This window comes from Rhamphochromis sp. 'chilingali' (genome assembly GCF_963969265.1).
Source record: "Rhamphochromis sp. 'chilingali' genome assembly, chromosome: 2".
Classification (NCBI taxonomy): domain Eukaryota; kingdom Metazoa; phylum Chordata; class Actinopteri; order Cichliformes; family Cichlidae; genus Rhamphochromis; species Rhamphochromis sp. 'chilingali'.
The window spans coordinates 17,938,025-17,952,836 of NC_137930.1; the positions used below are offsets into that span (position 1 = coordinate 17,938,025).

At 42.0% G+C, this 14,812-nt stretch overlaps 3 protein-coding genes across 3 annotated transcripts; 2 read left to right on the forward strand and 1 right to left on the reverse strand.

Annotated features, from left to right (window-relative positions):
- Positions 1 to 4,634: 4,634 nt before the first annotated feature.
- On the forward strand, positions 4,635 to 7,465 carry rpl7a (ribosomal protein L7a; the record flags this gene model as incomplete). The annotated part of the gene is made up of 8 exons (XM_080876146.1): positions 4,635 to 4,654; positions 5,081 to 5,247; positions 5,453 to 5,602; positions 5,849 to 5,989; positions 6,365 to 6,444; positions 6,717 to 6,847; positions 7,159 to 7,228; positions 7,322 to 7,465. The coding sequence occupies 8 exons, from the start codon at positions 4,635 to 4,637 to the stop codon at positions 7,424 to 7,426; spliced, it is 864 nt and encodes a 287-aa protein (XP_080732272.1). The 3' UTR covers positions 7,427 to 7,465.
- A 674-nt stretch (positions 7,466 to 8,139) lies between these two features.
- On the reverse strand, positions 8,140 to 11,412 carry surf1 (SURF1 cytochrome c oxidase assembly factor). Its single transcript, XM_080875439.1, has 9 exons — positions 11,253 to 11,412; positions 11,074 to 11,134; positions 10,576 to 10,700; positions 10,383 to 10,465; positions 10,010 to 10,201; positions 9,838 to 9,910; positions 8,547 to 8,709; positions 8,326 to 8,407; positions 8,140 to 8,231 (listed from the first exon to the last, which is right to left on the reverse strand). The coding sequence occupies exons 1-9, from the start codon at positions 11,313 to 11,315 to the stop codon at positions 8,171 to 8,173; spliced, it is 903 nt and encodes a 300-aa protein (XP_080731565.1). The 5' UTR covers positions 11,316 to 11,412; the 3' UTR covers positions 8,140 to 8,170.
- A 15-nt stretch (positions 11,413 to 11,427) lies between these two features.
- Positions 11,428 to 14,459, forward strand: surf6 (surfeit 6). Its single transcript, XM_080875438.1, has 4 exons — positions 11,428 to 11,653; positions 13,066 to 13,269; positions 13,358 to 13,440; positions 13,592 to 14,459. Exons 1-4 carry the CDS (start codon positions 11,563 to 11,565, stop codon positions 14,279 to 14,281), a joined length of 1,068 nt encoding a protein of 355 aa, XP_080731564.1. The 5' UTR covers positions 11,428 to 11,562; the 3' UTR covers positions 14,282 to 14,459.
- The last annotated feature ends 353 nt before the right edge of the window (positions 14,460 to 14,812 follow it).

Genomic DNA, 14,812 nt, shown 5'->3' on the forward strand with positions numbered 1-14,812 from the left:
CTTACATGTACACAGGGAAACGAGGGACCAGGAGCAGACAATACCAAACAAACAACAATAGACAATCCTGAGAATCTGATAGACCGTTTTTTGGTAAACCCAATATTGCTACAAAAACTTCAAAGTAGAAGACACGTCTTGGGTCTGTGAGAGTGGGGACGGAAGAAGACCATTTTGAGACAGATTTTATGGCAACGGACCTTGGAACGGTATCAACGATGAATAGATTAACCAGCATTGCAACTATTGGACTATCAATGCTGGTAGGAAAGAAGCTGCAGAACTGCATTTGTGGCTGGTCAAAACTAACAACTGACATGGGCCAAATACGGCATGACATGGCTAATGACCTCAGGCAGATTAACAACACCACACTCCCAGAGAAACTGAAGCTCTGGTGCTTACAGTTTGGGTTGTTACCCAGACTACTGTGGCCACTGATGATGTACAGGGTCTCGCTTAATCATGCCAATCGAATGGAGAGGCTAGTGAGCACCTACATGAGGAAGTGGCTTGGACTTCCGAAATGCCTAAGCAGTGTTGGACTCTACAGCGACAGGATACTGTCATTGCCTATCCCTAACCTAGCAGAGGAGTTCAAATGTGCAAAAGTGAGGCTGGAGATATCACTCACAGACTCCTGGGACTGAGAGGCGCTGCTCCCACCCTAGCAACGGGGAGGAAGTGAACCCCAGCCATGGCTGTGCTACAGGCCAAATCTGCTCTTCTCTATCGTGGGCAACGTCCAACAGGGCAGAGGAGGGTTGGTCTTGGAGCAGTAACACCTTTCTGGTAACAGGCATCTGTAACCGAATGTTGAAATATGATGGTGGAGGAGGTGCGTCGACAGGAGGATGCAGCCAGAAATGCCAGAGCTATCTCCCACCGATCACTCACCAATCACACATTTTCTTAAAAGCTTGGACTTTCCTGAGCTGGCAGACACCCACAGAGAGATCTTGGATGCGCCATTTTCCAAAAAAGAGATTTGCGCTGCAATTTTCTCTCTACAGTCAGGGAAGTCCCCTGGCCCAGACGGCTTTTCGGTAGAATTTTTCCAAATCATTTGCCCCACAGCTCGTACCTCTACTCCACTCAGTTCTACCTGAAGCATTCACACAGGGCAAACTGCCAACCTCCTGGCACGATGCTTCCATAACTTCCGCTTTTACTATTGGGCTGCCAATATTCGGTCCCTGACCTACTGGTTACAGTCTGGGGAAGGTGTGGGCGCAGTTCAGGAGACATTTCAATTTGAATAATTTTTCACTTCAAAGCCCCATCCTTTCAAACCACCTATTCCTCCCACCAACTTTGGACAACTTGTTCCAGGTCTGGTTTAGAGCAGGTATTATTTGCTTTAAAGATCTCTTTATACACAATAAACTAGCATCATTTGATCAGCTGGCAGGAAAATACAGTCTTCCTAAAACTCACTTTTTTAGATATTTACACCTCAGACATTTTTTGCAGTCCCACCTCTCCAATTTTCAAGAAGCTCCAGCTGCTAAGTTACTGAACGAGCTCCTTAATTTGCAACTATCAGGCAAAGCTGTAATGTCTCGCATCTATAACAAACTGTGCAGTGTAACCCCAGCTCCCGTTGTGGGCCTCAAGTCCACATGGGAGAAGGAGTTGGGTATATCTATGTCAGATGACGTCTGGGACTCAGTCTTCTCTCTGGTAAATTCTACATCACTCTGCGCCCGTCATTCCCTGCTACAATTCAAAGTAGTCCACAGGGCCCACTTATCTAAATCCAAACTAGTTAAGCTTCATCCCAGTTTAGACCCTCAATGTAACAGGTGCGGGTCTAATGATGCCAATCTAACCCACGTGTTTTGGACCTGCCCTGCCCTGGCAAATTTTTGGGAGGAGGTTTTCTGCACTTTGAACAAGGCTACCAGCCTCAAACTAGCTCTCAACCCCCTACTTGCTCCCTTTGGTACAGCGGGAGAGGATGATAAGTATATTCCCAGAGCAAAGAGCAGGGTGTTTTCGTTTTTTCTTCTCTCTTTTTGTTTTTTGTCTGTTTTTGTTTTTTTTTCTCGTTGCTTGTTTGGTAAATAATAAGAGAAGAAAACAATGTTCCAACATGAGTTCTGTTTTGTATTCATTGTAAACAGTTTGTGTTTTTCCATCTTCTTTTTTTCTTTGTAAACTATATCCACAAATACTCAATATTTTGAATAAAAAAGAAATGCCAGAGCTGTAGCGCTGGCCAAGCAGGGTCGCTGGATGAATTGGGAGTGTCTTGAAAAGAGGAAACTCAATGGAGTGAAATCTGCAGAATGGAGTGTAATAGGCTAAGTTTCATCATATGATGTGCTGCCTTTCCCCATAAATCTGCAGCTTTGGTTTGGAAAGGACCCATCCTGCCCCCTGTGTGCACACCCAGCAACACCAAGAACATTTTGGTTTGTTGTAGGACTAGCCTTACTCAAGGCAGGTACACATGGAGACACAACCAGGTCCTCGGGTGTCTAGCTGAAAAAGTTGAGTACAAAAGGGAATCCATTAACACCCAACCTTTCACAAACCAAGAGGAGCATCGGTATTTGTCCGGGAGTAGGACAAGCTAAGAACTAGCTCTTCAACCCCCGGATCTGGGACCGCTGAAGGTCGCCAGGGATTGGCAGATGCAAGCTGACTTGGATGAGAGACTAATTTTCCCCACAGAAATTGTTACACCTCATTTGTGACCAGACCTTGTCTTTTGGCCTAACTCTCAAAAACTTGCTTATGTCATTGAGCTGATGGTACTGTGGGAGGATGTAAGACACATGCCCTGTGGTGGGCCTGCCTGAGCCGATGGTGTCTTGTGATAAAAGGCCGAAACACCCTGTGAAGTTAAAGCACACAACTGATGATGTGTCCTGCTGGTAAAGCTTCCAGGCTGCCTTTCCTCATAGTAGCCATCCCTCAAGACTTTCTCCATTAGAAGCAATGCAATATCAGGGATTGTAACAGCTAGTCCTTTTATTGAATCACAATATTCATTAAACCCAAAGCAACACATGAGACCCGGGTCCTGCAGCGGTGGAGAAATTGTTCTGGTGGCCTGCTGCAGATCTGGCAGTGGCAGAGAAAAAGTTCTGATGCCGACCACAGGTCCAGTGGCGGCGTGGCATGGCAGATGACCAGCGATATGATGGAGCTGCCAACTGTGGCTGAGCAGCTCAGGCTATGGTAGGTCGAATAGGTCCCCACAAAGAACAGACCTCTGGCGTGGGCATGGCAAGTCCAGACAGCCCACAGAACCTCTGGCTTGGGCAGAGCAGGTCCTTCCGGCATGCTGACCTCTGGCTCAGGCAGAGATGCGACTGGGCCTGAAAGCAGTGTAGAGGCCACAGGCGGTTGAGCAGGTGGCAGCATGGCAGCTGCAGGCATGAGCAGATGGCAGCGTGGCAGCCGTAGGTAGTTGGTGGTGTGGCAGCTGCAGGCGGTTGAGTAGGTGGTGGCATGGCAGCCGCAGGCGGTTGAACAGGTGGTGGCGTGCCAGCCACAGGCGGTTGAACAGCAACAAGCTGTGTGGTGGTCAGTTGGATCAGGTGGCAGGATGCTGGACAGACATGGCACACCCTCAGGGTTTAATCTAAAACCCTGGCTGCTAAGTTCAAAGGAAAACTTTTAGATATCGGTAAATACACAGAACACAACTACTGGTCTGATTTCCTCAGTTTTTGCACACCATGCCAAGTTTTGGGAATCATATTGTTGGCAAAATACTATTTTATGCTTGTCAAATAGTATTAAACAAACTAAATGGTCATAAACTGCAGTACAGAATTACTATGATCAATAAAATAAAGTTAAATCAATTATTACTGTTTATTTTCTTCTACTTTTTAAGTTTTCGTTTTTAAAATAAAGTGAAACTAAACTAGAAATGTGTGGTATGACGTTACTACGTCATAAAAAATCCTATGCTTTTAAAACAAAACGTTAATGTTAATTTTTCATTCATATAAATGTTTAGAATAATATGTTTTATCAGTGCGGCAAAGAAAATTAAAATAAATCCCAATCATTGATACGTCAGTGTAACACAGATTCCGAGTCAGTATTCCGTTTTTTAAGAAACAAAGCTTGAACTGGCAGGTAGCTGTAAAATCTGACTTCAGATCGGCACTTTTGGAAGCCACGTAACACGCAGCAAGCCTCGCGGTATTTACGCTACCCAGCATGCCCCGGTCTTCCTTTCTGCCTGAACCGACATGGTGGGTACATAGCTGTTCCTTCTGGGGGAAATATGTTATCTGTTGTATCTGTTTGCATCCTTTCATACATTTATATTTTTATACTGTAGAAAGTGCCAATTAAGTCTTTGAACTTTGTGTAGGGCCGTGATGTTAATATTGTGCTTTGATGCTGTGTTGTTTTTGCGAAAAACGTAGGTTATGTTGGTCGATGTGTAACCGGTGCTAACAGTGCTGTGGCTGCCTGTGGAGTGCTGAAGCTAAAGGCGATGAACATGCTTGTTTTAGAAGCTCGTTTTTGTTTTGTTTTTATTAAATTTTTGTGTTTTTCTTTTTAATTTTCCAGACGGTTGTATGTATTTTGTAAAGTAGAAGTACAATACTACCGGGGTACAAGTTTGTGTGCCCTGCTAGTTTACTGACTAGCATTAGGGAATGGGCCTGAGCGTGGGTCGGTATTAACCTTCCTTTTGGCCTCACATTAGTTGTGTTTCTGTCGTTTATTGAATGTATTCACAAACACGCAAGTTTTACCTACGTTTTCATTGATACGTTATCATCCTGAATCGGTCTTTAGTTCAGTGTGTATGACGTCCCTTAGGTGTTGGTGTAGCAGCATGGAGATTAGTTGAGCTCTGAAGTCATTCTCTGGCTTTTGGGGTTTATTTCTTGCTTTTTGCATTACAGCTCTAAAAAGAACTAAAGTGGTCTTTTGATTGTATTTTTGCTAGATTTAAAAATTATTTTGTGGGAAATTGACAAGGGTAGTTGCTAAAGCTAGGCTAAGCAACTCCCTGACACGGTTGGGAAAGGTAGAGCAGTGTTGTAAGTTTACATGCGGAGTAACATGTTTACAAGTTAATAGTCATGTTAGGTTAAAGTTGCTTGTGTTTATGCTTCTGTAACACACTGTTCCCTTTTCCACAGCCTAAGGGAAAGAAGGCTAAGGGGAAGAAGGTGGCACCAGCCCCTTCAGTGGCCAAGAAGCATGAGGCCAAGAAAGTAGTCAACCCCCTGTTCGAGAAGAGGCCCAAGAACTTTGGCATCGGTGAGTATCTGCAGGTGCCACTTTATTGGGGGCATAAGCTAGTGGTCATACAGGTGCAGATGATGTAAAAGAATATTTGCTATCTTAATACCACTGATGACAATATTCCCACCAAGATCGCTGATGCACATTATATTAACATTAAATTAAGAGAAAGTTTCTGTTTAATGGTAGATAATGATGAATTTGTTGTGCTTTACCACAGGCCAGGATATTCAGCCCAAGCGTGATTTGACACGCTTTGTGAAATGGCCTCGTTACGTCCGCCTGCAGAGGCAGCGCTCCATCCTCTACAAGCGTCTGAAGGTTCCCCCTGCGATCAACCAGTTCACCCAGGCTCTGGACCGCCAGACTGGTAAGTACAAGCAAGTGGTTTTCTTCTGTATGGCAGTATGTCAGAGTTGTCATGTGGGTTCTAAGAAGGACTGTTTCACTGTGCAAGTGATGTGAAAGAGTATTTGCTATCTGACCAGTTATGCGGACGATTTCCACCAAGATCACTGATGCATGTGTTTGTAATCGTGGTAGCTTTGTAGTAAGCCAAACTTGTTGCCCAAATTTCAGTGTTTACATTTTTAATTTTAATTGGTTTCTTCCGCAGCCACTCAGCTGTTCAAGCTGGCTCACAAGTACAGGCCCGAGACCAAGCAGGAGAAGAAGCAGAGGCTGCTGGCTCGTGCTGAGCAGAAGGCTGCTGGAAAGGGAGATGCCCCAACAAAGAGGCCTCCCATTATCCGTGCAGGTGAGTTTGATTGAACAAAGTCCTGTCTTTGTTAAGCTCCACAGTTTAGTAAAAATGTATTAAAGTTTAAGACTTGTGCTGGCCTAGTTGGCAGCTCGGTCTTATGTATTTCAGGAGTGCTGCTGGAATTGTAGGTTTGCTCCTAAACAGTCTTAAACTGTGCATTAGAACCTATTTTGTGTTCTTGTTAGTTCAGCCTCATCTGACTTGGCCTCAATGCAGTGATGACCAGAATTTCTTCACCTGAAACTTGCTGTGATGGTTTTTGAGCTTTTTAACCCTGAGCGTTGGCCAAAAAATAATGAAAAGTTTTTCTGGATTAAGTTGGTGGATCAAACATTTTAATTTCTGCCTTTTGGTTTTCGCTCTCTGCAGGTGTGAACACCGTCACCTCTCTGGTGGAGAGCAAGAAGGCCCAGCTGGTCGTCATTGCCCATGATGTGGATCCTATTGAGGTGAGATTGGTGTAATATGTGAATGCATGTTGGGTTCAGTTTAGTGTAAAAAGTGGTCTCTGGCAATGATGTCTGAATTTCTTCACCTGAATCCTCTGTGTGGATCAAAACATACGAGCTTTTTAACCCTGAGCACAGACCACAAATGAAAAACAAGTTATCATTTATTAATTTTTGTAAAAGGCAATATGGTTGCCACACTCCATGGATAAACTCAAAATTTTTTGCTTCCTGAAATGTTAATACTTCCTGTGGCTCCCCTGAATTTCTAGCTCGTGGTCTTCCTGCCTGCTCTGTGCCGCAAGATGGGTGTCCCTTACTGCATCGTGAAGGGGAAGGCTAGACTGGGCAGACTGGTGCACAGAAAGACATGCACTTCATTTGCCTTCACACAGATTAACCCGTGAGTATGAACATACACTGAACTGTGCCCAAGTGTGACAGTGAAGTTTGGCAAATGATTTTTAGTACGTGTTCAATAACTGGCTGGAGAAAAGATTCGATACTTCCTCTGGAGTGAGATCTTAGTTCACATCTTCAAATTTGCTTGGATTATTTTCTACAGCAGTTGACTTTTTAATCAGGGACCACAATATGTATAAATTTGAAGTGACTTTTCAGACAGGAAAATTTAGTCATCTGAATACAAGTGTCGGTACTGCATTGACCATCTTTTCTCTCTTTTTTTTTTTTTCTTTTTCCCCCTACTCCTAGTGAGGACAAAGGTGCACTTGCTAAGCTCGTGGAAGCCATCAAGACCAACTACAATGACAGATACGAGGAGGTGAATAGCCATTACTCAATTAGCAGTGTTTACATTTCACAAATCCTAAAACAAATTGTACAAATTTTAACTGTTCGCAATCTCATTTTCCAGATCCGCCGTCACTGGGGAGGTAACATCATGGGTCCCAAATCCACAGCCCGCATCACTAAGCTGGAGAAGGCAAAGGCCAAGGAACTTGCAACCAAGCTTGGTTAAATTGTTTGGAATAAAAAAATGTATGCCCTAAAAGAAGAAGACTTTTGTTGTTTAATTTTCAAACTAAAATGATAGAAATGTTAGAATCAGATTGCAGGTGTCAACACAGTGACAGCAGGAAACGTAAACATGGGAGCATTTTAAATTCTGATTGTTATAATAAGGGTGGAACTGACATTTTTAGGTTTCCCATGCCGAATCCTGAAGTGTCACAGTTTAAATCAAGATGATAATCTTGGGCATTATCTGACAAATTGCTTGAAATCGGGATAGTTTTTTTTCTTTAATAACTGAGAAACCACAACTTGAAAGGTGAAAAATATCATGAACTCTGCCTTTCAATTCCTGTAAGTGAAGACGTATTGATGGTCTAAGTTTCTGTAACTGGAGTTACTGAATCTGATCGCACTGAAATTACTTATATTTAGTATCATCCAGCAGTAAAGTTAACCTGTTTAAAAAAAACAAAAACAGAAAAACTGGCTTAAATTTAACATAAGATGCTTTGTCAAAACCACATAATTTACAGGACACGAGGCGCTTTTTTTTTTTTTTTTTTTTTTTTCCCTTCCCCCAACGGTTATTATTGGCACATAGTACATACAACAAGGTAAATGACAGAATCCCCGATCTTGAGTACTTTATTTACACATGAAGCTATTTACATAATATATGTACCAGGCTGGAGCTACAAGTTAAGCACAAACCCATCATTCAAGTACCAAGTAAAATAATTTTATTGCTTTAAATCCTCTTGATGAACTTTGCATACCACATGTAGGAAGTAGCTGCACACAAACCATACCTAGAAGAAAAAAGTAATTCTGCATTTTATCAATCAAATGCACCTTGACACATGAGTGTAACAGATGTACAGCAGTCCAAAACAAAACACTCACCATGTTATTATGTACTGCATGTGTTCATTCCTCAGTGTGACCCTGGTCTGTCCACCTATTGGCCCACCAGGAATAGTGCTACCTGCGTGAGACACAAAACTTTTAATTACTTTCAAATTGAAGTGTTTCTGTTGATGTGAGTGAGATAAACAGCATACATGGAGGATTGCAGAGGTTTAATCTTAATGTAAAGTCACTGCGTCAAAGAGCACTAAACATACCAAAGTCGGCATCAATGAAGATGGGTGCGGCTCCAGTGACTTGTGCCATCGCTTCCAGGTCACGGTAATGCCAGCGGTTTCTCTCCACGTCATTGTTTGGTACAAAGGGTTTACGATTCTCTGTCAGTCTGACCACTCCCACCAACTCCACCTCATCCTCCACCTGCATAAAGGCAGCATTTCAGTGATTCAAGTGTTTACAACAACACAAAGGTGGTGTTAGTAGTTTAGCGAACAGTCAAGCGGTGTAAGTCAGTTCTGTAGGAGTAACATGACAATAAATGGGTCTTCGAGGCACTTTCACAGGCATATTTAAACTATTCAATTACTAAAGGGAGTTGGGGCCTAATTGAAGATGAATTCTCAGTGCATAAAGAGGTTTTCAAAACTGGAAACACCCCAGGCCTATACCAGGACGTGGGATTTGTCTTGACCAGGTAACTTCAGGGATGGTTCGCTTCTTACCAAGGTGGATCAACATAGTAACTTGTGCTCCAAAATAGGTTATCTGTGAACAAAGTAAGCCATACTTGTTCATTATTTTTCTTTGTGCTGTTTAACATGTTTAACATTAACACGCTAACTGGGGCCTGCAAAGTCTGGCATGTAGCTACTGGGTTTTTTGCAATTTCTCTAAGCATTGCACAGTCTGGCCTTGAGGTGTTTTGCCAGGACTTCCACTCCTGGGAAGACTGGAAACTCTTCAGTGTTTTCCATTTGTAAATAATCTTTCTCAACGTACAATGATGGATTTCAAATTGTTTGGAAATGGTCCTTTAACCCTTCCCAGATAGGCAAGGGATCATTGCTGTTATCTCTTTGGTATTCTGTTAACACACACATAAATGCTCCAGACCAGCGAACTACCAAAACCTCTACTTTTACTGAGGTGCTCATACTTGCTTATGATCAATGAATCAAGTGCACTTATTTATCAGGGTGTAGATCATTTTTACACATGCTGCTTCTGCATTTTGGCTTAGTTTTTGTTCAGTAAATAATTACATGGTGTGATGTGTCATGTTGTTGTTCATCTGAAGTTGTATTTAGCCGTTAAGACTTGCTGTCAACAAGATGACTTTTTATTATGTCGTGGTATGTAAAACCTAAGAACTGAACTGTAGTCTTAGTTCTAACATAGCTTGTGACAAACCTATTAGACTTATAAGTTAGTCTTATTAGTCTTGAAGAATAAGTTAGTCTTTGTGCAATTAACAAATCTCAAAGACTTAACACTCCAGCCTGGTGTAAAACCTCTGTGTTTACCCAGCATCTGATGTCTTCCCCTCACCTGTCCCTTCATCCTGGTCTCTGGTCTTATTTTCTGCCTTGGCACGAATCCTCTGTTCACCAGGATTGTGATGCTTCAGTGACACAGACGGTATAAATCAGTGTTGAGAGCAGCGATGTATCAATCAATGTACAGATATTGCTATGGTGAGATGTTTTATCTGGCTCCTTACCCGAGGTCGGTACAGTGGAATGGGGTGATGACATTAGCGCCGGTCTCTGCACTTGAAGAGAGCCTTCCTGCTTCTCTGGCCTCTCTCTCTGGGTCGACTGGTGAGCGGGGCATAATGTATAGCTCTTGGGAGTGATCGTAACATCCACGTACCTTGACTCTTCTGTACTCGAGGTTATTAACCTCATAAGGACTAGAATGCAAGGCGGGAAAATGGTATGTAAATCTGTGCCTTAATGATTCACATATGTAAAAAACGCAGCTTATTCAACTTCTGCACATTAAGATATTACATGAAGTGTTAAAGAGCACCTGTTATACTTTTTCATATTTTCTGTCATAGATACAGGACCTAGCCACTCTCTGCCACTTACTCAAGAGGAAGAGGAATGGGTTCTGCCGTAGTGAGTCGGGTCAGGTCATCAATCAGCTTCAATTTCCACTGACGCCTTTTCACCTACAGATGAAGGCAATGAAGACACTGGAGTACACCCAACAACAACCAGAAAGACGTAACTGCATTGTGTGTATTTAAAAAAGCAATAACAATCAACAAATAAGTGGTACCTGCCATGTGCCGAGGCCAAAGGTGGTGGCAGGGATGAGCAGCAGGAACCATTTAAGAAAAGAGTCTTTCTCTGCAGCTGTGGCTGCTGTGGAGCTGGACTGTCGTCCAAAGCCAAGGAACCTGCCTGGATATGTAAAGAATAATAGTGAAAGGTGGATTCCTTGGAGAATCGAACAGCATATTGACATAACAGTTACAAATAATATAATGGAATAACGTATATATGCTACCCAAAAAAATTATACACAAAGATTATTTCAGCAGCCATGGAGACAGACATTAATGTAAACCGAACAGGTTTTGTTGATTTTCTTATATTATTACGTAGTAATTACTTTTTTACCTAATTTCACCATTAAAGACAAAATACCATATAACAGATACAAAACAGATTTATTTTCTAGTCTTTTTTTTTTTAAGTGGAAAAAATATGTAACAGTGACTTTATTCGCTAATTATCTAAAGGTGGTGTAATTGTTGACAAGTTTAGTTTGTACCGTCTACACGTTTGAAGGCTCCTGGCAAGAAGAAAGACCTCTTGGTGTAAAATGCACGATTCTGAAATACAAATGTATAAAATAAACTCAGCATTTTTGCAAGTCGTTCACTCGGCGATGAAAATGACTTTGACGTTTTTTTTTTTGTTTGAGACGAAAAACTGCGAAAACTAACGCACCTGTGTTTTTAGTGTCGGCAGCAGCCTCCGGGAGTAAGTCAGCAGAGATGTCAGAGAGACCATTCTGAATCAAAACAACGTGGAAATGGATGAAAATGGACGAGACAACCGGCTACATTACAACTACATAACTGACAAGTTTCTGCTTGGAGGGGGACCACTTCTGGTGTTACTACTTCCGGATTGGGGACGCCCCGCCCCTTTAAATTTTTACACACGTGCGTATGTGAACGTGTTGATGTTTTTATCGGTAAATATCGTGTGTGTGTTTTATCCGGATTAAAGGTGGGAGCCCGTTTCACTTGTCGACATGGATCTCGCCTCAAAGGATTCGTACATTCAGAAACTTGCAAGTAAAGTGTTTTCTCAACGAGACCAGGAGTCCAGGAAGAGACCGTTCGGTAATGTTAGCTAAATGCTTGGGTTTGTTTACATGGTAAAATTGAAGCTGTAGTGCAGACTTTAACATTTAGGTGTTATTTATTGTGGAAAAACTACGTAAAACTCAGCAAGTGTCATCAAACCTTGTGCCACGGTTTCACGTTTTACCTACTTTGTACCACAGGAGGCGCTACAGTGTTTAATCTGATGGCTTTATGCGCCCCTTGTTCATTAAAGTTACCAAACTGATAGCATGTCAGAAAAATAATCTGCTATTTCTCTTAAAATACTTTTTTTGTCCCCAAAACTGATTTAAAAAATGAGTTTTTTGTCATTTATTTATCTAAATTTCTAAAGGTATCAATTTTCTCCTTTTCACTGATTTCATTTATGTGGGAAGTTGTAGATAACAAGATTAATTTATAACTCGGTGGGAACTAATATTGTAAATGACCTTTTTATGTCTTTTAAAGTTGGCTCCATAGGTTTTTGGACAATGCTACTTTTTTGTTGTTTTTGTAGTTTTTCCTCTGTACACTGTTGACTTTAAATCAATCAGGCAAGTGCAGAGGCTCAACTTTTATTCAAGGGCTTTAACAAAAGTAATGCAGTAACTATTTAGGTGCCACAGAAGTTTTACACAAATCCCCCTTTTAAATGTTCAAAGTAAATAGACACATAAACTTAATTTAAAATATAAATAAAGTCTTAAATACTTCTGCAGTCTTCCTAAGCAGTAGATTTCTTAAGTCTACAACCTAGTGTTGTGTTTCCTCCCTTGAGATGCTCTGACAGGCTGTGCACCCAACTTAAAGACTTGGTTATATTCCATTGCAGACGCAGACAACTGAGATTCAACAGTAGTTCCCATTACACTTCTTTAATGTCCTCTTCAAGTCCATCAGCTGGGGCTAATGCATGGTTGTTGTCTAGGACTCAGATTTAAAATTATAGAGAAAAATCTATGCAATAAAAGTGACAATATGGCAAAATAGCTTAAAAATGTCTCATTGTACAAGTATGTGCACACTAGACCTCCAGATGGACTACTTTTAAACCAAAGAGCTCATAACTTGTAGACATACATCCTTTGATCACATTATGCCAGGACAGGTTTTTTTCATATTAAGAAGTCATGAGATAAACTGACTGGCAGGTGTTTTACTGCTAATAGGATTGCTTTTATAAGAGAAGAGTCACCCACCAAATCAGCTGTGACTGGGGTTTTTTTTTCTCATGAAAAATGAGGAAACAAGCTGATCATGAGTTTACCAACAGAAAATTTCAAATCCTCTTTTCTCCAGTTAGCTGACGTTATCTGAACATGTTGCAGGCCCTAGGCTAGTAACTGTAATAGCAATGTTGTAGAACTGCAGTGACACATTATATACATGCAATCGTCAATATGTGCATTGTGTTTGTGTGTGTACAGTTCATTTCAAAGCTAAAAGTGACACTGGTCCTCCAAAGAAGAAGAAAAAATGCAAAAAGAAAGATGAGGCCACAGATGGCAAGACTCCCAAACCCCAACAGAAGCCTTCACCCTCTCCAGCAGCACAGAAAATCAAAGCTGCCGTGAAACCAAACGGGTCCAACACTGAGGCCGCAAATGGAGCTGCACACCAGAAGCATCAAGGTATACCAAGCCTACGCTGGTCCTGTGTGGAGGTTTTTCTCTTTATATAACTGGGTCTCATTTAATGCTTATTTTCTTTTTCTTTAAGGAGGAAGTGTAGACTCCAGCTTCACTACAGTCGATGTATTACGCAAAAGGCTCCATGAAAAGATTGAAGAGTCCAGAGGACAGGTATGCAGTTTTCAGAGATGGCACAGTATGAAAGACAGAGACTGTAGGGGGGGAGGGGTACTGAGGATCATCTAAAACAGGAAGTGATGTCACCGCTGGGTGCCCTAGAATTATTGTTGAAGCTTAACCATGTTAACCTGTCTTTTATCAGGGAACTCCAAAGGATGCATTATCAGAAGCTGTCCAGGCGAAGCGAGCAAAGCGAAAGCTGGAGCGGGAGCGCAAGAAGAGGAAAAGAAAAGAATTTCTGATGAAGAAACTGGCTGAAAAAAGTGGGAAAGAACAGCCGTTAGAGGTAAAACAGGAAGAGGAGCACGTCCCTGCCTCGAGCAAAAGAAATGAGACTGCTCTGGTCTTCAACAAGGTTGAGACGGTGGACGAGGGTTATATAGACAAGAAACAAAAAAAGAAGATCAAGAAACAGGGGATAAAAGGCCAGATAACTCCTCTGACGGGGAAGAACTACAAGCAGCTGCTCAGCCGCGTGGAGGCTCGCAAAGCCAAGCTGGAACAGCTGAGAGAGAAAGACGAGGAGAAGGCCTGCGAGATGGAAAAGAAGATCATGTGGACCAACATGCTCTACAAGGCAGAGGGCATCAAAATCAAGGACAACGAGGAGATGCTGCGCGAGTCGCTGAAGAAGAAGGAGAAGAGGCGCACTCAGAAAAAGAAGAAATGGGAGCAGCGGAGCGAGCACGTCCTAGAAAAGATGCAGCAGCGGCAGGACAAGAGGCAAAAGAACCTGCGGAAACGCAAGCAAGTCAGGGCAGAGAAGAAGAAGGACAGGGCGCGGAAGAAGGGCCGGGTGCTGCCTGAGGACTTGAAAAAAGCCACAGTTTAGTCGAAGGAAAGACAACTTGCATCTTGTTTCAGTTTCTGTATGGCACTGTGATATTCACATGATAATAAATGTTCTCCTTGTGCAGATATTGCCTGACCCTAATGCCCAGGAGAAATACCTTGTTTCATGGTCAATAAAATGGTATTATGAACATGATAATGAATATAATTCAAATTAACAGGCTCTGTGTGTGTGTTTGTGTGTGTGCCTGTTGACCAAAAAGACGCTGGTTAGCAAAACATTTGCATAGCACAAATACAGCCAAGTAAGCCTGGTTTTCTCTCAGGCCAAACGCCAATGAGCGCCAACTCATTAAATATATTTTTTAATTTTATCGATGTAATTTTTTTAATTTGAACTATAAAAAGATTAATGACTGTGGTTTAACTTTTTTTCGGACTACTTTGTCACTGGCAGTGATAAAAGTCAGTCCTGAGGCTGCTGGAGGATTACCTGAGTCCTCTCCGGGAAAAAAAAAAAAAAAAAGCAACTGCAGGAAATGAAACGTTCAGGAATATTTCTCCTAAATTC

Bases quoted from the DNA above. Each gene is read 5' to 3' on its own strand.
- surf1 (XM_080875439.1), bottom strand. From the start codon at position 11,315: ATGGTCTCTCTGACATCTCTGCTGACTTACTCCCGGAGGCTGCTGCCG. The intron at 9,911-10,009 runs GTAAGGAGCCAG...GTGTCACTGAAG, and splicing joins TTCCACTGTACCGACCTCGG to CATCACAATCCTGGTGAACA. The intron at 8,710-9,837 runs GTGAGGGGAAGA...GCCTTTATGCAG, and splicing joins AGACCAGGATGAAGGGACAG to GTGGAGGATGAGGTGGAGTT.
- surf6 (XM_080875438.1), top strand. From the start codon at position 11,563: ATGGATCTCGCCTCAAAGGATTCGTACATTCAGAAACTTGCAAGTAAA. The intron at 11,654-13,065 runs GTAATGTTAGCT...GTGTGTGTACAG, and splicing joins GTCCAGGAAGAGACCGTTCG to TTCATTTCAAAGCTAAAAGT. The intron at 13,270-13,357 runs GTATACCAAGCC...TTTTTCTTTAAG, and splicing joins TGCACACCAGAAGCATCAAG to GAGGAAGTGTAGACTCCAGC.